The sequence below is a fragment of the Cnephaeus nilssonii genome, assembly GCF_951640355.1.
Source record: "Cnephaeus nilssonii genome assembly, chromosome: X".
NCBI classification, from domain to species: domain Eukaryota; kingdom Metazoa; phylum Chordata; class Mammalia; order Chiroptera; family Vespertilionidae; genus Cnephaeus; species Cnephaeus nilssonii.
Window position 1 is genome coordinate 47,042,124 of NC_137071.1, and position 19,281 is coordinate 47,061,404.

Sequence of the window (19,281 nt, forward strand, 5' to 3'; positions counted from 1 at the left end):
TCTAGTCTGCTGTTGGATCTCTGTATATTATTCTTTATTTCAGTCAGTGTATGCTTAATTTCTAGTTGGTCCTTTTTCATATCCTCGAGGGACTCACTAAATTTATCGGCGTTTTCTAGAAAATTCTTGAAAAACCTTATAACCGTGGTTTTGAACTCTATATCCAGTCGTTTTCTTTCCTCCATTTCTATCATTTGTGACCTGTTTCTTTGTCTCTGCATTTTGGCTGCTTTCCTTGTGTTGATAGAGTGGCTTTGTGTGCTAGGTGTCCTATAGGGCCCAGTGGCTGAGCCTCCCCCGTTACTTGAGGTGGACACTCTTGGTGCACCCCTTTGTGGGCTGTGTGCACAGTCTTGTTGTAGTTAAGCCTTGATTGTTGTTGGTATCACTAAGGGGAATTGACCTCCAGGCCAATTGGCTGTGAGGATCAGTTGTGTCTACGATGGGAGAACTTCTGTGCTGGAGAAACCCTTATGGGGTAGGACTTGCTTCAGTGGGGTTTTGGTGCTTACTGTGTCTGCCCCCTGAGTGTGTCCCTTGTGGATCTGAGGAGTTGTGATCTGGATGGTCCCACTCTGACCCCTGGGTACACTGGCCCTTGGATCTCCAAGGAGGTGCTAATTTAGCTCTGCCTGAGGCCACCCAGCAGGAGCTATGGAGAGATCTGCAGATTCCTCTTCTTTGTTTGGGGTTTGGAGGTGCCCAGATGAGGCCCAGCTGTGAAGCAATGCAGGCTGCTGTGGAGCCTTGGGCCTTTTTTGGAAGTTCTGGGCCTCTCTGACCCAGCTGCAGTTTGTTAGGTAATTTTTGATTGCAAAGGTCCAGGCCATTCATATGCAAAAGCCTCTGTGCACAGCTGGGGTGGGGTTGTAAATTGGTTGGGGCGAGGTCTTAGGGAATGAACAGGGCAGAGCAAACAACAATGGATGACCTTCAGCCCTGCCCTAAAAGGCCCCTGGGCCTCAGTGTCTCCTGGTAATCGCTGCAAGCACCTCTGAGAGAAAGCTGCCGTCGTGTTCCGGCCCAATACCAGACAGTCCAGTTTCCCCCCATATGAGTCTGGGTCCCCAGAGTCTCACTCAGAACTGGAGTTCAGAGCAGTTGGGAGCTTGTGTCTCCCTCCGGATTGAAAAAGACAACTGCGTACTCAGTTGCCAGCCCTTTCCGTGCGCGCCTCCATACCTCCACACTTTACTTCCACACCTCCTCTGAGTCTCAGTGTGCTTTTCTCTTTCCTTCTAGTTGTAGAATTTCCACTCAGCCAGCCTTCTTGTGGTTCTGGATGATGTACGTTGTCTTTTAGTTATAGTTTTGAAGTGGTTGTGGGAGGAAGCAAGTTCAGGTGTTTACCTATGCCGCCATCTTAGTTTCGCCTCCATATTTTCTGATTTCTTTTGTAGTTCATGCTTTATTCATTTTAAGTTATTTTCCAAGCATGGTAATTTTCTAGTTATCTTTTTGTTTTTTATTTGCAGCTTAATTCCACTATGATTAGAGAACATCTCTGTTTGATTTAAAGTATTTGCTGTTTATGGGGCTTTGTGGCCCAGCATGTAGTCAGTTTTTAATAAGTATTCTGTGTATATGTCCTATAGTGCCTTGTTAATTATCAAACAGGTCAAGTTGTGATCTTCAAATATTTGTTGTCCTCTCTGACTTTTTTGTCTACTGGTTCTATCAGTTGCTGAAATGTTTGTGTTAAAAATCTCCTGTGATGACCATGTATTTTATTCATGTTCTTTTAGTTGGGGGAATTTATGATTTATATATTTTGAGATTACATTATTAGGTATATACAGATTTAGAACTATTATATCTTTTTGTTGAATTGAACCTTTTCTTATTATAAAATGTCCCTCTTTATCCCTAGTAATGCTTTTTACCTTAAAGTCTGCATTGTTTGATATTAATACTGCTACTTTCTTTTGGATGTTATGTGTGTGGTATATCTTCCATCTTTTAAATTTGTAAACTTTACTTTTTATTTTTTAAAATCTTAATTGTTGAAAGTATTACATATGTCCCCCTTTCCCCCCACTCCATTGACTCCTTCTAGTCCGCCTCTGTCCTCCACCCCAGGCTTTCACCTCACTATTATCTGTTTCCATGGGTTATGCATATATGCATGCAAGTTCTTTTGTTGATCCCTTGCCACCCACCCACCTTTACCTTTTTTTTCATTTTTTTTATTGATTAAGGTATTGCAAATGTGTGTTTATCCCCCCATTGCCCCCTCCACCTCCCCAATCCTGCCCTCACTCTCACCCTCTGTTGTCTGCATCCATTGGTTATGCTTATATGCATGCATACAAGTCTCTTGGTTGATCTCTCCCCCTCCCTCTAACCCCCCTCCCCTACCTTCCCTCTGAGGTTTTAGCATCTGATCAATGTTTCTCTGTCTCTGGATCTGTTTTTGTTAATTGGTTTATGTTGTTCATTATAATCCACAAATGAGTGAGATCATGTGATATTTATTTTTCTCTGACTGACTTATTTCACTTAGCATAATGCTCTCCAGCTCCATCCATGCTGTTGCAAACGGTAGGAGTTCCTTCCTTTTTACAGCAGCGTAGTATTCCATTGTGTAGGTGTACCAAAGGTTTTTAATCCACTCAACTGCTGATGGGCACTTAGGCTGATTCCAAATCTTAGCTATTGTAAATTGTGCTGTTATGAACATAGGGGCCACCTTTACATTTTAGTTTTATTTATTTATTTTTAAGATTATGTATATGTATATGTATATGTATATGTATATGTATTGATTGATTTCAGAGAGGAAGGGGGAGGGAGGGAAGGAGGGAGAGGGAGAGAGAGAGAGAGAGAGAGAGAGAGAGTGAGAGAGAGAGAGATGAGAGAGAATCATTGATTGGCTGCCTCTTGCATGCCCCACATCAGGGATCAAGCCCACAACCCAGGCATGTGCCCTGACCAGGAATCAAACCATGACCTCCTGGTTCATAGGTCAATGCACAACCACTGAGCCATGCCAAGCCAGGCCCACCTTTACATTTTAAATGCATCTCTTATAAACAGAAATCAGTTTATTTTTTAAACAGTCTATCTCTTTTAAGTGGCACAGTTAATCAATTTTCATAGAATGTATTTAATTATATACTTGGTTTTAAATGTAACATAATACTCTTTGAATTCTACTTGCCTTGCCTGTTTTGAACCTTATTACTTTCTTTTTGATTTTTGTCTCATTTTTTACCCTTTGTTAACTTTGTAGTTGTACATTATTTTATTATTGTTTTAGTGTATATACTAAAGATTACAGCATGCATTCTTGAATTATAGTTTGATAGAAGTTAGTTCTTTCACCTCTTTCTATACAGTGCAAAGGCCTTAGAATACTTTAACTCCATTTTCTCAAACAATATGCTATTGTATTTTATAAAATAATTGTCTACACAATTTAAACCACACAAGACATTATCATTGTTGTTGTTTTATAGTGAATATTTATTTAGATTCCCTGATGTTTACCCCTTTTTCTTCATTGCTTTTGTTTGTTTCCAGGCCTCTGTCTCGCTCTTCCTGCAATAGCACCCTTTAGCATTCCCTTTAGTTTGTATCAGGTGTAAATTTTTTTAAAATTCTTATTCAGAAAATATGTGTTTATTTCGCTTTCATTTTTAAAGGACATTTTTTTAATGGATCTAGAATTGTAGGTTATTAGTTCTTCCTTTTATTTTTAAAAATCTTTATTGTTGAGAGTATTACAAATGTCCCCTTTTCCCCCATTGCCTCCCTCCACAGGTTCACAGTCCCATCCCAGGCCTTCACCACCCTATTGTATGTGTCAATACGTAATACATATCCTATCTAATAATAGACAAATATGCAAATTTACCATACCTCCTACACACCCACAAGCCACGCCCACATCCAATCAGAGCGAGTATGCAAATTAACCCAAACCAAGATGGCTACAGCCACAGAGAGCAATGTTTCCTAGGTAACAGAGGAAGCCAAGCTTTCCGCCTGCCCTGGCCAGGCCTAAGCCTCCACTCAAGCTACAAAGTTTCAATTATAGAAGGTAAACAAATTCAAACAAATGGTGGCAGAATGGAGCTTGAGAGAGCAGGCCAGGGTTGCCGCCGGCAACAGGGGAAGCAAAGCTTTCCGCACACCCTGGCCGGGCCCACCTGCTTAAGGCAACAAAGTTTCAATTATAACCCCAACACAAATGGCTGCCGGCCTCGGAGGGAGCCCCAAGCTTGGCTCTGCTCCAGGCTACAAAGTTTCAATTGTAGAAGGAAAATAAATTCCAGATACTAGGGCCTCCACTTGGGTTTCCAGGGGGCGTGGCCGGCCTGCAAACCACCACAGGCCCCTCGCTCAGGCCGCCCCACACCCCAAGGGAACCCCCACCTGATCCGGGTCACCCTTCAGGGCAAACCAGCTGGCCCCCAGCCCTGTACCAGGCCTCTATCCTATCTAATAAAAGAGTAATCTGCAGATTGATCATCACTACAACACACAATATCGCTGCCCCCATGTGGTCAAAGATCCTGCCCCCATGTGGACACAAGATGGCCACCACAAGATGGCCAGCAGGAGAGGGCAGTTGGGAGGCACCTGGCCTGCAAGGGAGGGCAGTTGAGAGGGACCAAGCCTGCAAGGGAGGGCAGTTGGAGGTGATCAACCCTGCAGGAGAGGGCAGTTAGGGGTGACCAGGCCGGCAGAGGAGGGAAGTTGGGGGCAAAAAGGCTGGCAGCAGAGTGGTTAGGGGGTGATCAGGCTGGCAGGCAGAAGTGGTTAGGGGCATTCAGGAAGGCAGGCAGGCAAGCAGTTGGGAGCCAGCAATCCTGGATTGTGAGAGGGATGTCCGACTGCCCATTTAGGGATCTGACTGCCCACCAGGATTGGGCCTAAACGGGCAGTCGGACATCCCTCGAGGGGTCCCATATTGGATAGGGTACAGGCTGGGCTGAGGGACAACCCCCCTCCGTGCACGAATTTCGTGCACCGGGCCTCTCTTATGCATATAAGTTCTTTGGTTTATCTCTCCCCATCCTCCCTCCCACCTTCACTCCAAGATTCGTTAGTATGTTCCATGTTAACACGTCTCTGGTTCTATTTCATTAATCAGTTTATTTTGTTCATTATATTTCTTGTTTGTTTATTTTGATTTTTAGATTCAGTTGTTGATATATTTGTATTTATTGCCATTTTATTGTGCATATTTTTTTTGCTTTTTGTTCTTCTTTTTCTTCCTCTTCTTAAAGAATACCCTTCAACATTTCATGTCGTACCGGTTTGGTGGTGATGAACTCCTTTACCTTTTTCTTGTTTGTGAAGCTCTTTATCTGACCTTCAATTCTAAGTGATAGCTTTGTGGGGTAATCTTGGTTGTAGGTCCTTGCTTTTCATCACTTTGAATATTTCTGTTGAGAAATCAGCTGACAGTCCTATGGGCCCTCCCTTGTAGGTAACTAACTGATTTTCTCACTGTTTTTAAGATTATTTTTGTCTTTAACTTCTGGCAGTTTAATTATGATGTGTCTTGGTGTGGGCCTCTTTGGGTTCCTCTTGGTTGGGACTCTTTGTGCTTCCTGGACTTGTAGGTCTATTTCACCAGGTAAGGAAAGTTTTCTGTCATTATTTTTTTCAAATAGGTTTTCGATTATGTGCTCCCTCTCTTCTCCTTCCAGTACCCCATGATGTGAATGTTGCTATGCTTGAAGTTGTCCCAGAGGCTCCATACACTATCTTTATATTTTTTGGTTTCTTTTTGCTCTTCTGATTGGGTGTTTGTTGCTTCCTTATATTCTAAATTCTTGATTTGATTCTCGGCATCCTCTACTCTACTGTTGATCCCCTATAAGTTATTCTTCATTTCAGTTAGTGTATGCTTCATTTCTGACTGGTGTATTTTTATGTCTTTGACATTCTCACTAAGATCATTGCTAAGTCTTGCTACGTTTCTTGAAGCTCTTCTTAAGTCCCTTGAAGCTTTCATTAAGGTCCTTGAGTAACCTTATAACCATTGTTTTGAATTCTGTAGCCAGTAGTTTGCTTGCTTCCATTTCTTTCATTTGTAACATGTTTCCTTGTCTCTGCATTTTGGCTGTTTCCCTGTGTTTGTTTCTATGTATTAGGTAGAGCTGTTATGTCTCCTGGAATTGGTAGAGTGGCCTTGTGTAATAGGTTTCCTGTAGGGCCCAGTGGCTCAGCCTCCCCAGTCACCTGAGCTGAGCACTCTAGTTGTGCCCCTGTGTGGACTGTGTGTACAGTCTTGTTGTAGTTGAGACTTGATTGCTGTTGGTATCACTGGCAGTAATTGACCTCCAGGCCAATTGGCTGTGAGGACAAACTGAGTCTACAATGGAAGAGCTACTATGCAGGAGACACCCCTATGGAGCAGGACTTACTTCAGTGGGGCTTTGGTGCTCACCGAGTCTGCCCCTTGAGTGTGTCATTCATGGATGTGTAGAGTTGTAATCTGATGTGGTCTGAAGTTGTTCAACAGGTTCACTGGCTCTGGGGCCTCTTGGGGCCACCCGGCAGGATCTACAGAGAGATCTGTAGGTGGCTGCTACTTGTATTGGGCTTGTAAGTGCCCAGATGAGGCCCAGCTGTGAAGCAAGGCAGGCTGGTGCTAGTGCCCCCCGTCTTTGGCCTTTTATTGAGAGGTTTGGGGCATGCTGCCTCCAGCTGCTACTTGTTTAAGTGATTTGAGCAAAGTCTGAAGCCTGAGCCAGGACCGGCCATTCATGTGGAAAAGCAGCTGCAAACAGCTTGGGTAGGGCTGCAAATTGGATGTGATGGGGTCTCAGGGAATTACCAGGGTGGAACGAACAGTGTAGGCCATGCTGATGGAAACTCAGATATGGCTGCCAGTTATCTCTGAGACAGGGGAGGTCCCAGGAGAGGAACAATGACCCCTGCGAGCACCCTTTTCTGGGAGATAGCTGCTCCCAAGTTCCTTTCCTGATGCCAGACAGTTCATTCCCTCCCCATATGTTCTCCAAAGCCATTGCACAGTGGTGGAGCTCAAAGTAAGCAGGATTGTGTATATCCATGCTTGGGCCCTTTAAGAGGAACACCTGGGTCTCCAGCAGCCTCCGTGTCACAAAGCCCCAATCCCCACTGGTTTTTATAGCCTGAAGTTATGGGAACTTTTCTTTCAGCTCTGGAATCCTGGGATGGAGGTCTGATGTGGGACTGGGACCCCCTGTTTCTCACAGGAGGCCTTGGAGATATCCCTCCTGATTAACAAAAACACCACACATGGGTGTTGGACCAGCCCGTTCCACACCTTCACCCCTTTTACCAGTTTCAGTGTGCTCTCTTCTTTATTTTTCTAATTGTAGGACTTCCATTCAGCCAGCTTTCAGGTGGATCTGAATAATGGTCTGTATTTTAGTTGTAATTTTGATGTGGTTGTGGGAGGTGATGAATACCAGTATTTTCCTATGCTGCCATCGTTCCTCAGGCCAAAGTTAGTTATTCTTCTTAAAACATGTTGAAGATACCATGTCACTGCCTAATGGCTTCCATTATTTCTAATGGGAAATCAGTTGAAAAAAATGTGTCTTTGGTAGGGAATGTGCTGCTTTCTCTTGATTCTTTTGATATTTCTCTTTATTTTTGGATTTTGGTAATATTACCATGATGTTCATAGGTGTGATTTTTCTTGTCTTTGTAAAAAACTACTTTTAATATACACCATTTAAAAAATTTATTTTAGAGAGATGAAGGGAGAGAGAGAAAAAAACATTGATGTGAGAGGAAATATAGATCACTTGCCTCCCATACATTCCCAAACAAGGATCAAACCACAACCTTTTTGGTGTACTGGATGGTGCTCCAATCAACTGAGCCACCCAGCCAGGGCTAGGTGTGATGTTCTTATTATTTTTAAAAATATATTCTTATTGATTTCAAGATGAAGGGAGAGGCAGAGAAACATCAATGATAAGAATGAATCTTTAATTGGCTGCCTTGTGTATGCCCCCTCTGGGGACTGAGCCTGAAACCCATGTGCCCTGACTGGGAATCGAACCATGACATCCTGGTTCATAGGTCGATGCTCAACTACTGAGCAACACTGCCTAGACTAATTTTCTTTATGTTTATCTTCATTGGGGATCATAGTACTTGAATTTGTGGTTTGATGGTTTCCATCAGTTTTGAAATGTTCTCAGGTATTATTTATTTTTTTATTAATTTTTTAGAGAGACAAAGGAAGGGGGAGAGAGAGAAACATCTATCAGCTGCCCCACCCCCCTGCATTCCCACTACTGGGGATTGAGCCTGCAACCTGGGCATGTGCCCTGACCCAGAATCAAACTGGCAACCTTTCAGTGCATGGGATGGATGCCCAACCAACTGAGCAACCCTGGCCAGGGCTATTAGTTCTTTAAATGTTGTTCCTGCCTTATTCTTGCTCTACTCTAATATTCTGTAACAACCTCTTTTAGAAATTTTCTCTGTATCCCCTATGCCTCTAACGCACTTTTTTCTATACCCCATCCTTTTTTCTCTCTGTATTTTATTCTGAATATTTTCTTTCCAACTCACTTTCTTTAGCTTTGCCTTATCTTCTGTTAAACTCATCCACTGATTTCCTAATTTCACTTTTCACACATATTTATTTTTCTTGCTTGTTAAAATGATTATTTTTGTTAAAAAATCAATAAAATGTGTTTCAGGGCAAAATAAAAAGGAAGATTTGATAGATATTTACAATGGAATACCACTCAGCCATCAGAAAAGATGAAATACTATCATTTGTGACAACATGGATAGATCTTAAGAATATCATGCTAAGCAAAATAAGTCAGGCATAAAAAGTTAAGACATATGATTTCACTTGTATGTGGGATATAAATTGAAAGCAAATAATAAACAAGAAAAACAAACAACAACTCATAGACACAGAAACAGTATGGTGGTTACCAGAGGGAAAAGGGGTCAAATATATGATAACAGATGGAGATTTGACTTTGGGTGGTGGGCAATGCAATATAAAGATGATATATCATAGAATTGCATACTTGTATCCTATATAATATTATTAACCAATGTCACCCCAATGAATTTAATTTGAAAAAGAGGGAAAAGCAGTGAGAAGACTACTCAACATGGCTTGTCCGTTAAAGGACAAAAAAAACAACACCCAAATACACATGCACGCATACATACATGCACACAAAAGCAACACCAACAAATAACCAAAAAACCAGTATTTTTTCAACAGTACATTCATTCTACAACAAATGCAAATTATTATTATTGTTATTATTATTATTTTGTTAATCTTCATCCCAGGATATTTTCCATTGATTTTTAGGGAGAGTGAAAGAGAGAGGGAAAGGCAGAGAGAAACATCAATGTGAGAGAAACACGTTGATTGGTTGTCTCTTGCACGAGCCTTGACCAGGGCCTGGACCAGGTAGTAGCCTGCAACCAAGATATGTGCCCTTGACCAGAATTGAACCCAGGACCCTTTGGTCCACAGGCTGACATTCTATCCACTGGGCCAAACCAGGTAGGGCTCCAAATTATTTTACAATGCTTCCTTTCTTAATACAAAAGATGCCCATCTTGAGTGTGTGTGTGTGTGTGTGTGTGTGTGTGTGTGTGTGTGTATTCAGTGGTTTACTGTTGACTTATTTGTAACTATATTAGTGTCACTACATGCACCTGTTTCCTTTTAACAGCCTTTTATTTTATTTACTTTCATGTGACTAGCTTCCACCTACCAAAAGTTTCAGGTTGGCAGGCAAAAGGGTACCTATTCTCTGTGAAATTGAATGCAATGTTTTACACACTGGCCAGAAAATTTTTATTGTCATTTCAACGCTTGTTAATAGATACATTGATGCCTAAATTGCCATTTTCTGCAAAAATCTGTGCAGTGCTTGTGTCAAAGACTAGGCAGTCCTTCTTTATAATGGCTGTTTCAATTTCCTCATGAATAGATAGAGGAGTGGCTTCCCAAGTCAATTGCTGCTTATGATCAGTTAGCTCAAGCCGGTAAGCAAAATTTTCAGCTTGCTTGTGTGTTCCTATCAGCTGTACAATGGAAAAGAACTGCTGGAACCCCTCATGGTTTTCCTTTTTCTCCAAGACTATCATGAAATGAAAGCCATAACAGGACTGGATCATCACCCAGTCTAGAGCCCCGGAAAGATTGATGTCTGTAGCAAGGAAAATGATATCCTCTCCCTTCAGGGTTGCAACAAATGGGTGTTGATTCTTCAGATGTGGGATGACAGCATCCAAAGCGCCTTGCCACTTACAGAAAGTACCTGGGCAGGGGCAGGGGCAAGGCCTAAACTCACATAGCACTTCATGGCTTATTTTTCCTTGGGGTGGCAGAGTTGTTTCACATCCATATGGGGCATATTTGCAAGGAAAAAGTACTGAAGTGGCCAGTTTCTCCAAGGCCAAGTTGCGAATGGATCCCAATGGGCCTCGGCAGGTTGGACAACATGTGAGCTTTGGGTGACAGTCGCTACACACGAGATGGCCACTGTGACACTGGAATATGGGTGGTAATGCATAGTCAAAGCAGATGGGACACTCAAAAAGAGTGGCTAAATCATTGTTGGATGCAGTTGTGCCCCTCAGGGTGGGCATCCTCTGGGATGTGCACTCAGCGGCCCCAGTAGGTAACTCTGTTGTATTCTGCTGGCTCATTTCTGTGGGCGAAGAGTGAGCCAGGGACCCTGGCCCTGGCTCACACTCCCTCTCACGCCCCTAAAATTCCCCTGCTCCTTCCCGAAGCGCCACTACTTCTTCCTGTGCTGATAACTACTTGACACTGCAGGGAAACTCTGGTCTGCTGCTGCTGCCGCCGCTGCTGCCACTGGCCAGCACAACCACCACAAAAGCTTCCTTTGTTACCCCTGGTTACAGCATCTGTTGTCATTTCCCGGACCTTAAGCCCCGCCCCCAGAGGTTGCCATTTCCTGGTTCTCCAGCTGCTCCCCTCTCCCCCTACCCTGTGTAGCCCCACCCCCCACAGCCATTGTCATTTCTGGTTCCTTGAGCCTCCCCACTTCACCCTTCCACTAAATACTACACACCAAGGCAGACTTCTAGAATTTTCGCTTGGTTCGTTTGAAAAATAGTATTCAGTTCTTTGCCAAAATTTACAATTTAGTCTTTTCTTGAGCATATTAAGTACAATTATTTGAAATTCTTCATCTGGAAGCTATCTCAATCCTTTAAGGTATGTTTTTGTTGTCTATTATCTCTCTTGATTTTTAAATTTATTTTGCCTTGTTTGCTCATATGTCTGGTTAGTTTTGGTTGAGTGGCAGACATTGTATCCGAAAAACTATAATAGAGATGGTTTGAGGCCTCAGCTTTTAAAATCTTGATCCAGAAAGGATTTATGTTCATTTCAGGCAGGTGGTTAGTGGCACTAGCAATCCATTATCACCTAAAATCAGCCCAAGTTTGGGGTAATTTGATGCTGGCCACCTGAAGGCTGATTTAGCCTTCCTTTCAGTGTGTATACATGTTCAGTTGGAACCCAATATCTGAGGGTTTATCTAGGGTTTCCCTCAATGATGGGTCCTGAATTCCAATGTTTGTTATTTTAGTTTATTGCACTTGTTATAAGCTCAGCTGTCTCTCAGCTGACTCTTCTGTAATGTTCTGATGAGAAAAACAGCCTCTCTTGGTTTTCTTCTTCTCCTGCATCTTGGCTCCATAATACTTTATTGCCTTATTAGATCTTGGATGCCTTCAAATATATATATATATATATATATATATATATATATATATATATATATATAATTTATACTTTACCAGTTTTCTTGTTTTCAGCAGGGTATTTGGTCGGAATTAGTCTTCCTTAACTAGAAGCAGAATCAGTACATCATTTATTCAATAAATATTTATTGATAATTTCCTATGCATCAGACACTGAACATAGTAATGAAACTGAAATTCCTGAACTGGTTAGAGAGGATTTTTGCCATCATGGAACTTGCAGGCAAATGTAATGCAATGTGACAATGCAATGATAAAGATAATTATCGGATGATCTGTAGCACTAAGAAGGAATACCTGACCCAGACTTTTGAAATCAGGAACAGTTATTGGACAAAGCATCTTTTCACCTTAGACCTGAAAAATAAGTAAGAGTTGTCTAGATAAGACTATTTTAGGCAGAAGGAATAACATGTACAAAGAACTGGAAGAGGTGAGAGAGACATAGCATATTTAGGGAACAGAAAACTCTATAAAGCTACAGTTATCAAGACAGTATGATACTGGCATAGGCTAGGCATATCAATCAATGGAACCGAATTGATTATATATTAACAGCCCTAACATTTATGGTCAGTTGATTTTTGACAAATGTACCTGGACAATTCATTGGGCAAAAAGATACTCTGTTCAACAAATGATGCTGGGACATTTGTATATCCACATATAAAAAGTTCAACTTAGACCCTCACTGTATACCATGTCCAAAAATTAACTTATGAAAGGAAACTGGAATTTTGGTGGTGAGCACGCAATAGAGTTTTCAGATATCGAATTATATTGTTGTACACCTGAAATTTATGTAATATTATTGACCATGTTACCTGAATAAATTAAATTTTAAAATGTATGAAAGGCATAAATGTGTCAAAACAATAAAACTTTTAGATGAAAAAATAGGGGAAACTTTTCAAGACTTTGGATGGGACAGAACTTCTTAGGTATGACACCAAAAACAGAGTCCTCCCACGTCCCCCCCCCCCCAAAAAAAGATGAAACTGATAAACTGGACCTAAAAAAGTTTTTGTTTTTCAAACAACATTTAAAACTGGAATAAATGTGACAGACCACAGGAAAATATTTGCAAAACATATTCAATAAACAACTTATATCCATCCCAGGCTGGGTGGCTCAATTGATTGGATCCTTGTACCTTAGCACCAGGGTTGCTGGTTTGATCCCTAGTCAGGACACATACAAGAACCGACCAATGAATGTATAAATAAGTTAAACAACAAATTTCTTTATTTTTCTCTCTCTTAATCAATACATTTTAAAAAACAGATTTTATATTTAGAATTTATAAAGGGCTCTTGGAACACAATGAAAAGACAACCTGAACAAAAATGGGCAAAATATATAAACAAATAGCTTAGCACAGAAATTATTAAAATGGCTAAATAAATATATGAAAGAGTGCTCAGCCTCATTATCCATCAGGGAAATGCAAATTAAAACCACGATGGAGACAAATACCATGTGATCTCAGTTATATGTAGAATCTAAAAAAATTAAAAAAAATAAACTCATAGCTAGAACAGATTGTTGGTTGCCAGAGGTGAAGGGTAAGAAGTGGGCAAAGTGGGTGAAGGGAGTCAAAAGGTACAATTTTCCAGTTTTAAATGTCAAGGAGATGTAGTGTACAGAATGGTGACTGTAATTAATAATACTGTATTGCATATTTAAAAGTTGCTAAGAGATTTGATCTTAAAAGTTCTCATAAGAAAAAAATTTTGTAACTGTGTATGGTGACATGTTTACTAGACTTATTGTGGTGATTATTTTGCAATATGTACAAATATTTTTTCAACCCTGCCTTCTAATTCACTGATTTGATCCTCAGCTTCCCTAATCTGCTGTGCATTCCTTCCAATGTGTTCTTTATTTGTGCTATGCCATTCTTTATTTCTGTTTTCATAGTTACTATATCTTTTCTCATGCTGTTGAGCATCTTTACCATAATTATTCTGACCTCTGTATCAGATAAATTTCTTATCTGCATTTCATTTATCTATTCTTCTGGAGAATTCTCTTGTTCTTTCATTTGGGGGTTGTTTCTTTTTCTCCTCATTTTGGCTACCTGTTTGGGTTTGTGACTATGTATTAGGTAGATCTGGTACGCCTCTCAATCTCTAATTTAGGACAGTATCAAACACTGTTTCTGACTAATTAGATTGGGCAAAGATTCAAAGCCTCCAGAGACTGCCTCTGTCTACAGACTAATAGCATTTTGTCTTGAATTGCCTGCAGGAAATCGTCCACAGGTGTGGCAAGAGGTTTTTTTTCTAACTGGGTGGGGCAATTGCTTCTGCCTGGAGGCTAATTGTTATTCTCAGTCTCTTTTTAAAAAATATATTTTTATTGATTTCAGAGAGGAAGGGAGAGGGAGAGAGATAGAAACATCAGTGATGAGAATCATTGATTGGCTGCTTCCAGCAAGCCCCTTACTGGGGATCAAGCCCGAAACCCAGGCCTGTGCCCTTGACTGGAATTAAACTTGGGACCTTTCAGTTTTCAGGCCGATGCTCTATCCACTGAGCAAAACTGGCAAGGTCTATTCTCACTCTCTTAATGGGCCTGAGCAACTCTGCACTGTGGGGCAAAGTATTTTCCAATTGGGTGGATCAACTTTCTTTCCCCCAGGTAAGGTCGACTGTATAGGAAATGTCTGCATGAGAAAGATGACCTTTGCAGCATGAGGTGATGACTCAGCACAGGAAACCAGGGTGTCTGCCTTCTGAGCTCTAATCCCAGAGCCCCCGATCCTGGATTCTGCTTACACGGCTACAGTCCATTCTGTCCTCTCTCTGCTGGAGCACAAGGTGGGTGGCTTGACAGGGAATTTTGTGTGTTGGCCCTTTAAGAGGGTGCCTGAATTTTCAGCCACCTCTCCTTGGCAGACAGCAACCCTACTACTTTTCATAGTCAGATGTTGTGTGGGTACCCTTCTCAGTTCTGATACTCTCTGCTGCGGGGCCCAGCTTGGGGATTAGACTCCAGAGTTCTCAGTGGCAACCCCCCACAGATGAGATATCTCTCCCAAACTTCAGTTGCTGTCTGTGGGAGCCTGCCAGTCCTTTCGTGCCTCCGCCCCTCTTACCAGTCTCTATGCAGTCTCCACTTTTCATGCTCTGTTATCAGGGTTCTGTCCATCAAGTCTTCTGTTGATTATTCATGAAGTTTTTCTGTATTTTAGTTATAATTCCAGTTTGGTTCTGGGAGCATGTCTGTGCAGCACCCACTTACTCAGCTGCCATTTTTAATCTCTCTGCAATATATACAAATATTGAATCATGTTTTATATATGAAACTAATATAATGTTACATGTCAATTATTCCTCAATAAAAGTAATAAAATTTAAAAACCACAATGGAGCTCTGGCCAGTGTACCTCAGTTGGTAGAGTGTCATATCCTGTGCACCGAAAAGTTACGGACTTGATCCCTGGTTGGGTAGGTGTGGGAGGCAGCCAACCAATGTTTCTCTTTCAGGTCAATCTCTCTTCTCCCTTTCTCTCAAATAAATCAATAAAACATATTTTTAAAAAAGAATCTTTTTTTTATAAAAGCACAATGGAGAGTCTATTTCACATTTACTAGAATGGCATAATTAAAAAGGCAATAAGAAGTGAGGATGTAGAGAAATGGAAACCTTCATACATTGCTAGTGGGAATGTAAAATGATGCAGCTGTTTTGGAAGTCAGTTTGGTAATTCTTCAATAAGTTAACTCAGAGTTACCACATGACCCAGCACTACTACTAGATTTACCCAAGATAAGTGACAGCAAATATTCACACTAAAACTTCTACACAAATATTCATAACAGCATTATTCATGATAGCCAAAAAGTGGAATGAACCCAAATGTCTGATGAGTAAACAAAATGTAGTATAATATTCTATACAATGGATTATTATTCAGCCACAAAAAGGAATAAAGTATGGATGTGTGCTATAACATGGATGACCTCAAAAATATTACACTAAGTGAAAGCCAGGCACAAAAAACATAATGTATGATTCAGTTTATATGAAGGATCCAAAATAGGCAAATATGTAGACAAAAATTAGATTAGTGAATACCTTGAGCAGATGGAGAGAATGGGGATTAAGGCGTACCAGATAATTTATTGAGGGAGGTTGTTGGAGGGAAGCAAATATTCTAGAATGGATTTACCACACCAGGGTGGTAGTAGTAGAATTTTGGTAGAGTTACTAAAAATCATTAAACTGTACACCTAAAATGGGTAAATTTTATGGTATGTGAATTATCCTATATAATAAAGAGCTAATATGCAAATGGTCATCACGCCCTTGTGCCCTTGCCCCAGGACTGCTCAGACACTCACCACTGGGGAGAGAGGAATGGGGATCAGCCAGGCACAAATGAGCTCGTGAGAGAGGAATGGGGACCAGCCAGACACAAATGAGCTCTCGAGAGAGGAATGGGGACGAGCCAGGCTGTGGCCCGGGAGAGGGACAAGCTGCCCAGCCCGTGGTCCCGGGTGCCAGTGACTGTGCCTGCACCCCGGCAGAGGTACAAGCCACACACCCCGTGGTCCCGGGCGCCAGCGGCTTTGCCTGCGCCTATGGCCTGGCCTGAGAGAGGGACAAGCCACACGCCCCATGGTCCTGGGCGCCAGCAGCTGGGGCTGCACCCAGGAGAGGGACAAGACGCCCGCCCCGGGGTCCCGGGCGCCAACATCTGCAGCCCGGGGGAAGCCACCCACCCACGGTCCCCTGCGGCTGCGGCCAGCCTGGGCGAGGCTGGCCCGGGTTCTGGGTGCCTGCAGCTGGCCAGAGGGAGTGAAGCCCAGGTCCCGGGTGCCTGTGACTGGCCAGAGAAGGGAATCCTGGGTCCCAGGTGTGGGGCAAGACAGAGGTGGTTAGGGGTGATCAGGCCAGCAGGGGAGCAGTTAGGGGCAATCAGGCTGGTAGGGGAGCAGTTAGGGGCGAGTAGGCAGGCAGGCAGAGGTGGTTAGGGGTGATCAGGCAGGCGAGCGGTTAAGAGCCAGCGGTCCTGGATTGTGAGAGGCAGTTGGACATCCCCCGAGGGGTCCTGGATTGGAGAGGGTGCAGGCCAGGCTGAAGGCCCCCTCCCCGTGCACAAATTTTGTGCACTGGGCTGCTAGCCTATATATATATATATATATATATATATATATATATATATATATATATATATATATATATATATATGCCTAAGAAAAAGAGACTGTTTGACCATTCGACTGATAGCTCACTGACCACCAGGGGGCAGATGCTCAATGCACAGGCATGGAAACATGGAACAGACTAATGAATCTCAGAGGGAAGGGGGGGCGGGTGGAGGGTGGGAAGAGATTAACCAAAGATCTTACATGCATAGAGACCCAGTGCACGGATTCATGCACCAGTGGGGTCCCTCGGCCTCGCCTGTGGGGACTGGGCTGAAACCAGCAGTCTGACATCGCCCGAGGGGTCCCAGATTATGAGAGGGCACACGCCAAGCCGAGGGAACTCACCGGTACATGAATCCATGCACTGGGCCTCTAGTATCTAGATAAAGCTGTTATTTTTTTAAAGTGTCTGGTAGATAGAATATGGTCAATAAATATGTAGGAGGTATTGGTTGTTCCTGAGTGATACCTATCATTAGAGGAAGAGAATCTTCAAGACTGGTCATCCCAATTACCCTCATAGCTACCTCCCCCTAATTGATATGTCCAGAATTCCAACCCAGAATCAACCTACTCAGAAACTCCAGGGGTGGGGGTTTTGTCATGTATAATTTAAAACTCTATGGGCAATTCTGTTATGCACTCTAGGGTGACAATCTGTGATTTATGTAATGGTGAATGGCTTGGTATGGTTGGAACATGTGGGGCCCGATGGCTATTTGCACTAGAGTGGTTATACAGTAATCAGGAATCTTGGCCCAGAATCAATCAGTCTCTCTCTCTCTCCCTCTCCCTCTCTCCCTCCCTCCCTCACTCCCTCCCTCCCCCTCATAAAAATAGCTAGCTATTTCCAGATCCTACCTAGATTTTTTTAGGATTGTTGGGTTAATATATATAATACAGATCATCTATTGCAGTGGTTCTTAATTAAGGGTGCATATTGGTGTTACCTAGGAAATTTATTCCAAATGCACATATCCCTGGCTACACTCAGATTTCTTAGAGTGGGACCATAAGCATACCTATATTTTTTGGGGAAAAAATGGCTTTTAAGGTGATGCTGATGCTCATTCCATTTGAGAACTAATGCTCAAATGACAGAAATAAAGGAAGACTATGAAGGAGATAACATTTGGTTCCCTGTGCCTAAACTCAGCTCCTGTTATGGGTTATTAAGTATTTATCATCTGTAATACTAAAACTAACATTGAAGACCAGTGGACTATGAGCTTGAGTAATAGTGAATGCTCAATGAACACCATCTGGGAAATCAATTTATAAACTCTACCTTTGTGGGAGAGAGGGTTTTTAGTTGACAGTTTCTCAGCCAGATGATAGTCCTGTGTGTTTGGAATAGCCAAGGGAGGAGGGTAGTTTCCTATCTCCTGTGGCTTTATGGGGACTTTCCTACTGCTAGCTGATGAAAGCACTTTAAAATAATGGGCTGCTGAGTAATATTCTCTACACATATTCACCTCTCAGTGGGTCTGCACTTCAGAGATGAAGAGCAATTTTTATTGGAGTGATGGTGAATAGCAAGGGTTGAAGCTAAGTAGCCACCATGAAATTGATTTTCAAAATGAGATTACATCTGATTATTTTTTGTGTGTGGTTGTGAATTGTAATTCTTGTTTCATCCTGCCATACCTATGGCCTACAAGGGCAAGAAAAGCTTGAAAATTATTAATGTTTTGGATCAATCTACAAGGCTCTGTGCCCAGAAGCATTGTAGACCTCTAACTCACTTTTGCTATGTAGTTTAAATGCTCAGGTTGTGGAAACTCTGAGAGTTTATTATGGAAGGAATAATTTTAACACTTCTCATGGTTAGTAAGACTGAGAGAAAGAAGGAAGAGGAGAAGAGTTCAGAAGTTCTCTCAACTCAACCACCACTACATTGAGTCCCTATTACTAGGTGTACCAGTTAATAATGCGGATTTTTTTTTAAATTTTTATTGAGGTATTATATGTGTACATATCTTACCATTACCCCCCCACACCCACACTTGCCCTCACCCCCCAGAGTTTTGCGTCCATTGTTTATGCTTATATGCATGCATACAAGTCCTTCATTTGATTTCTTATCTCCCCCTCCCTCCCTAACTTTCCCCCTGTAATTTGAAAGTCTGTTTGTTGCTTTACTGTCTCTGTATCTATCTTTTTGTTCATCAGTTTATAATGTTCTTTATTATCCATAAATGAGTGAGATCATGTGGTATTTTTCTTTCATTGACTGGCTTATTTCACTTAGTATAATATTCTCCAATTCCATCCAGGTTGCTGCAAATGATGAGAATTCCTTCTTTTTTATGGCAGCATAGTATTCCATTGTGTAGATGTACCACAGTTTTCTGATCCAGTCATCTGCTGACGGGCACCT

The 19,281-nt window shown here is 42.0% G+C and overlaps 2 protein-coding genes across 5 annotated transcripts in view; one reads left to right on the top strand and one right to left on the bottom strand.

Annotated features, from left to right (window-relative positions):
* Nucleotides 1-19,281, top strand: part of EDA (ectodysplasin A) — a 625,000-nt gene that overhangs the window by 21,090 nt on the left and 584,629 nt on the right. The window lies entirely within an intron of this gene.
* On the bottom strand, nt 9,811-10,656 carry LOC307096002 (E3 ubiquitin-protein ligase Siah1-like; the record flags this gene model as incomplete). The annotated part of the gene is made up of 1 exon (XM_079765619.1): nt 9,811-10,656. The coding sequence occupies one exon, from the start codon at nt 10,654-10,656 to the stop codon at nt 9,811-9,813; it is 846 nt and encodes a 281-aa protein (XP_079621745.1).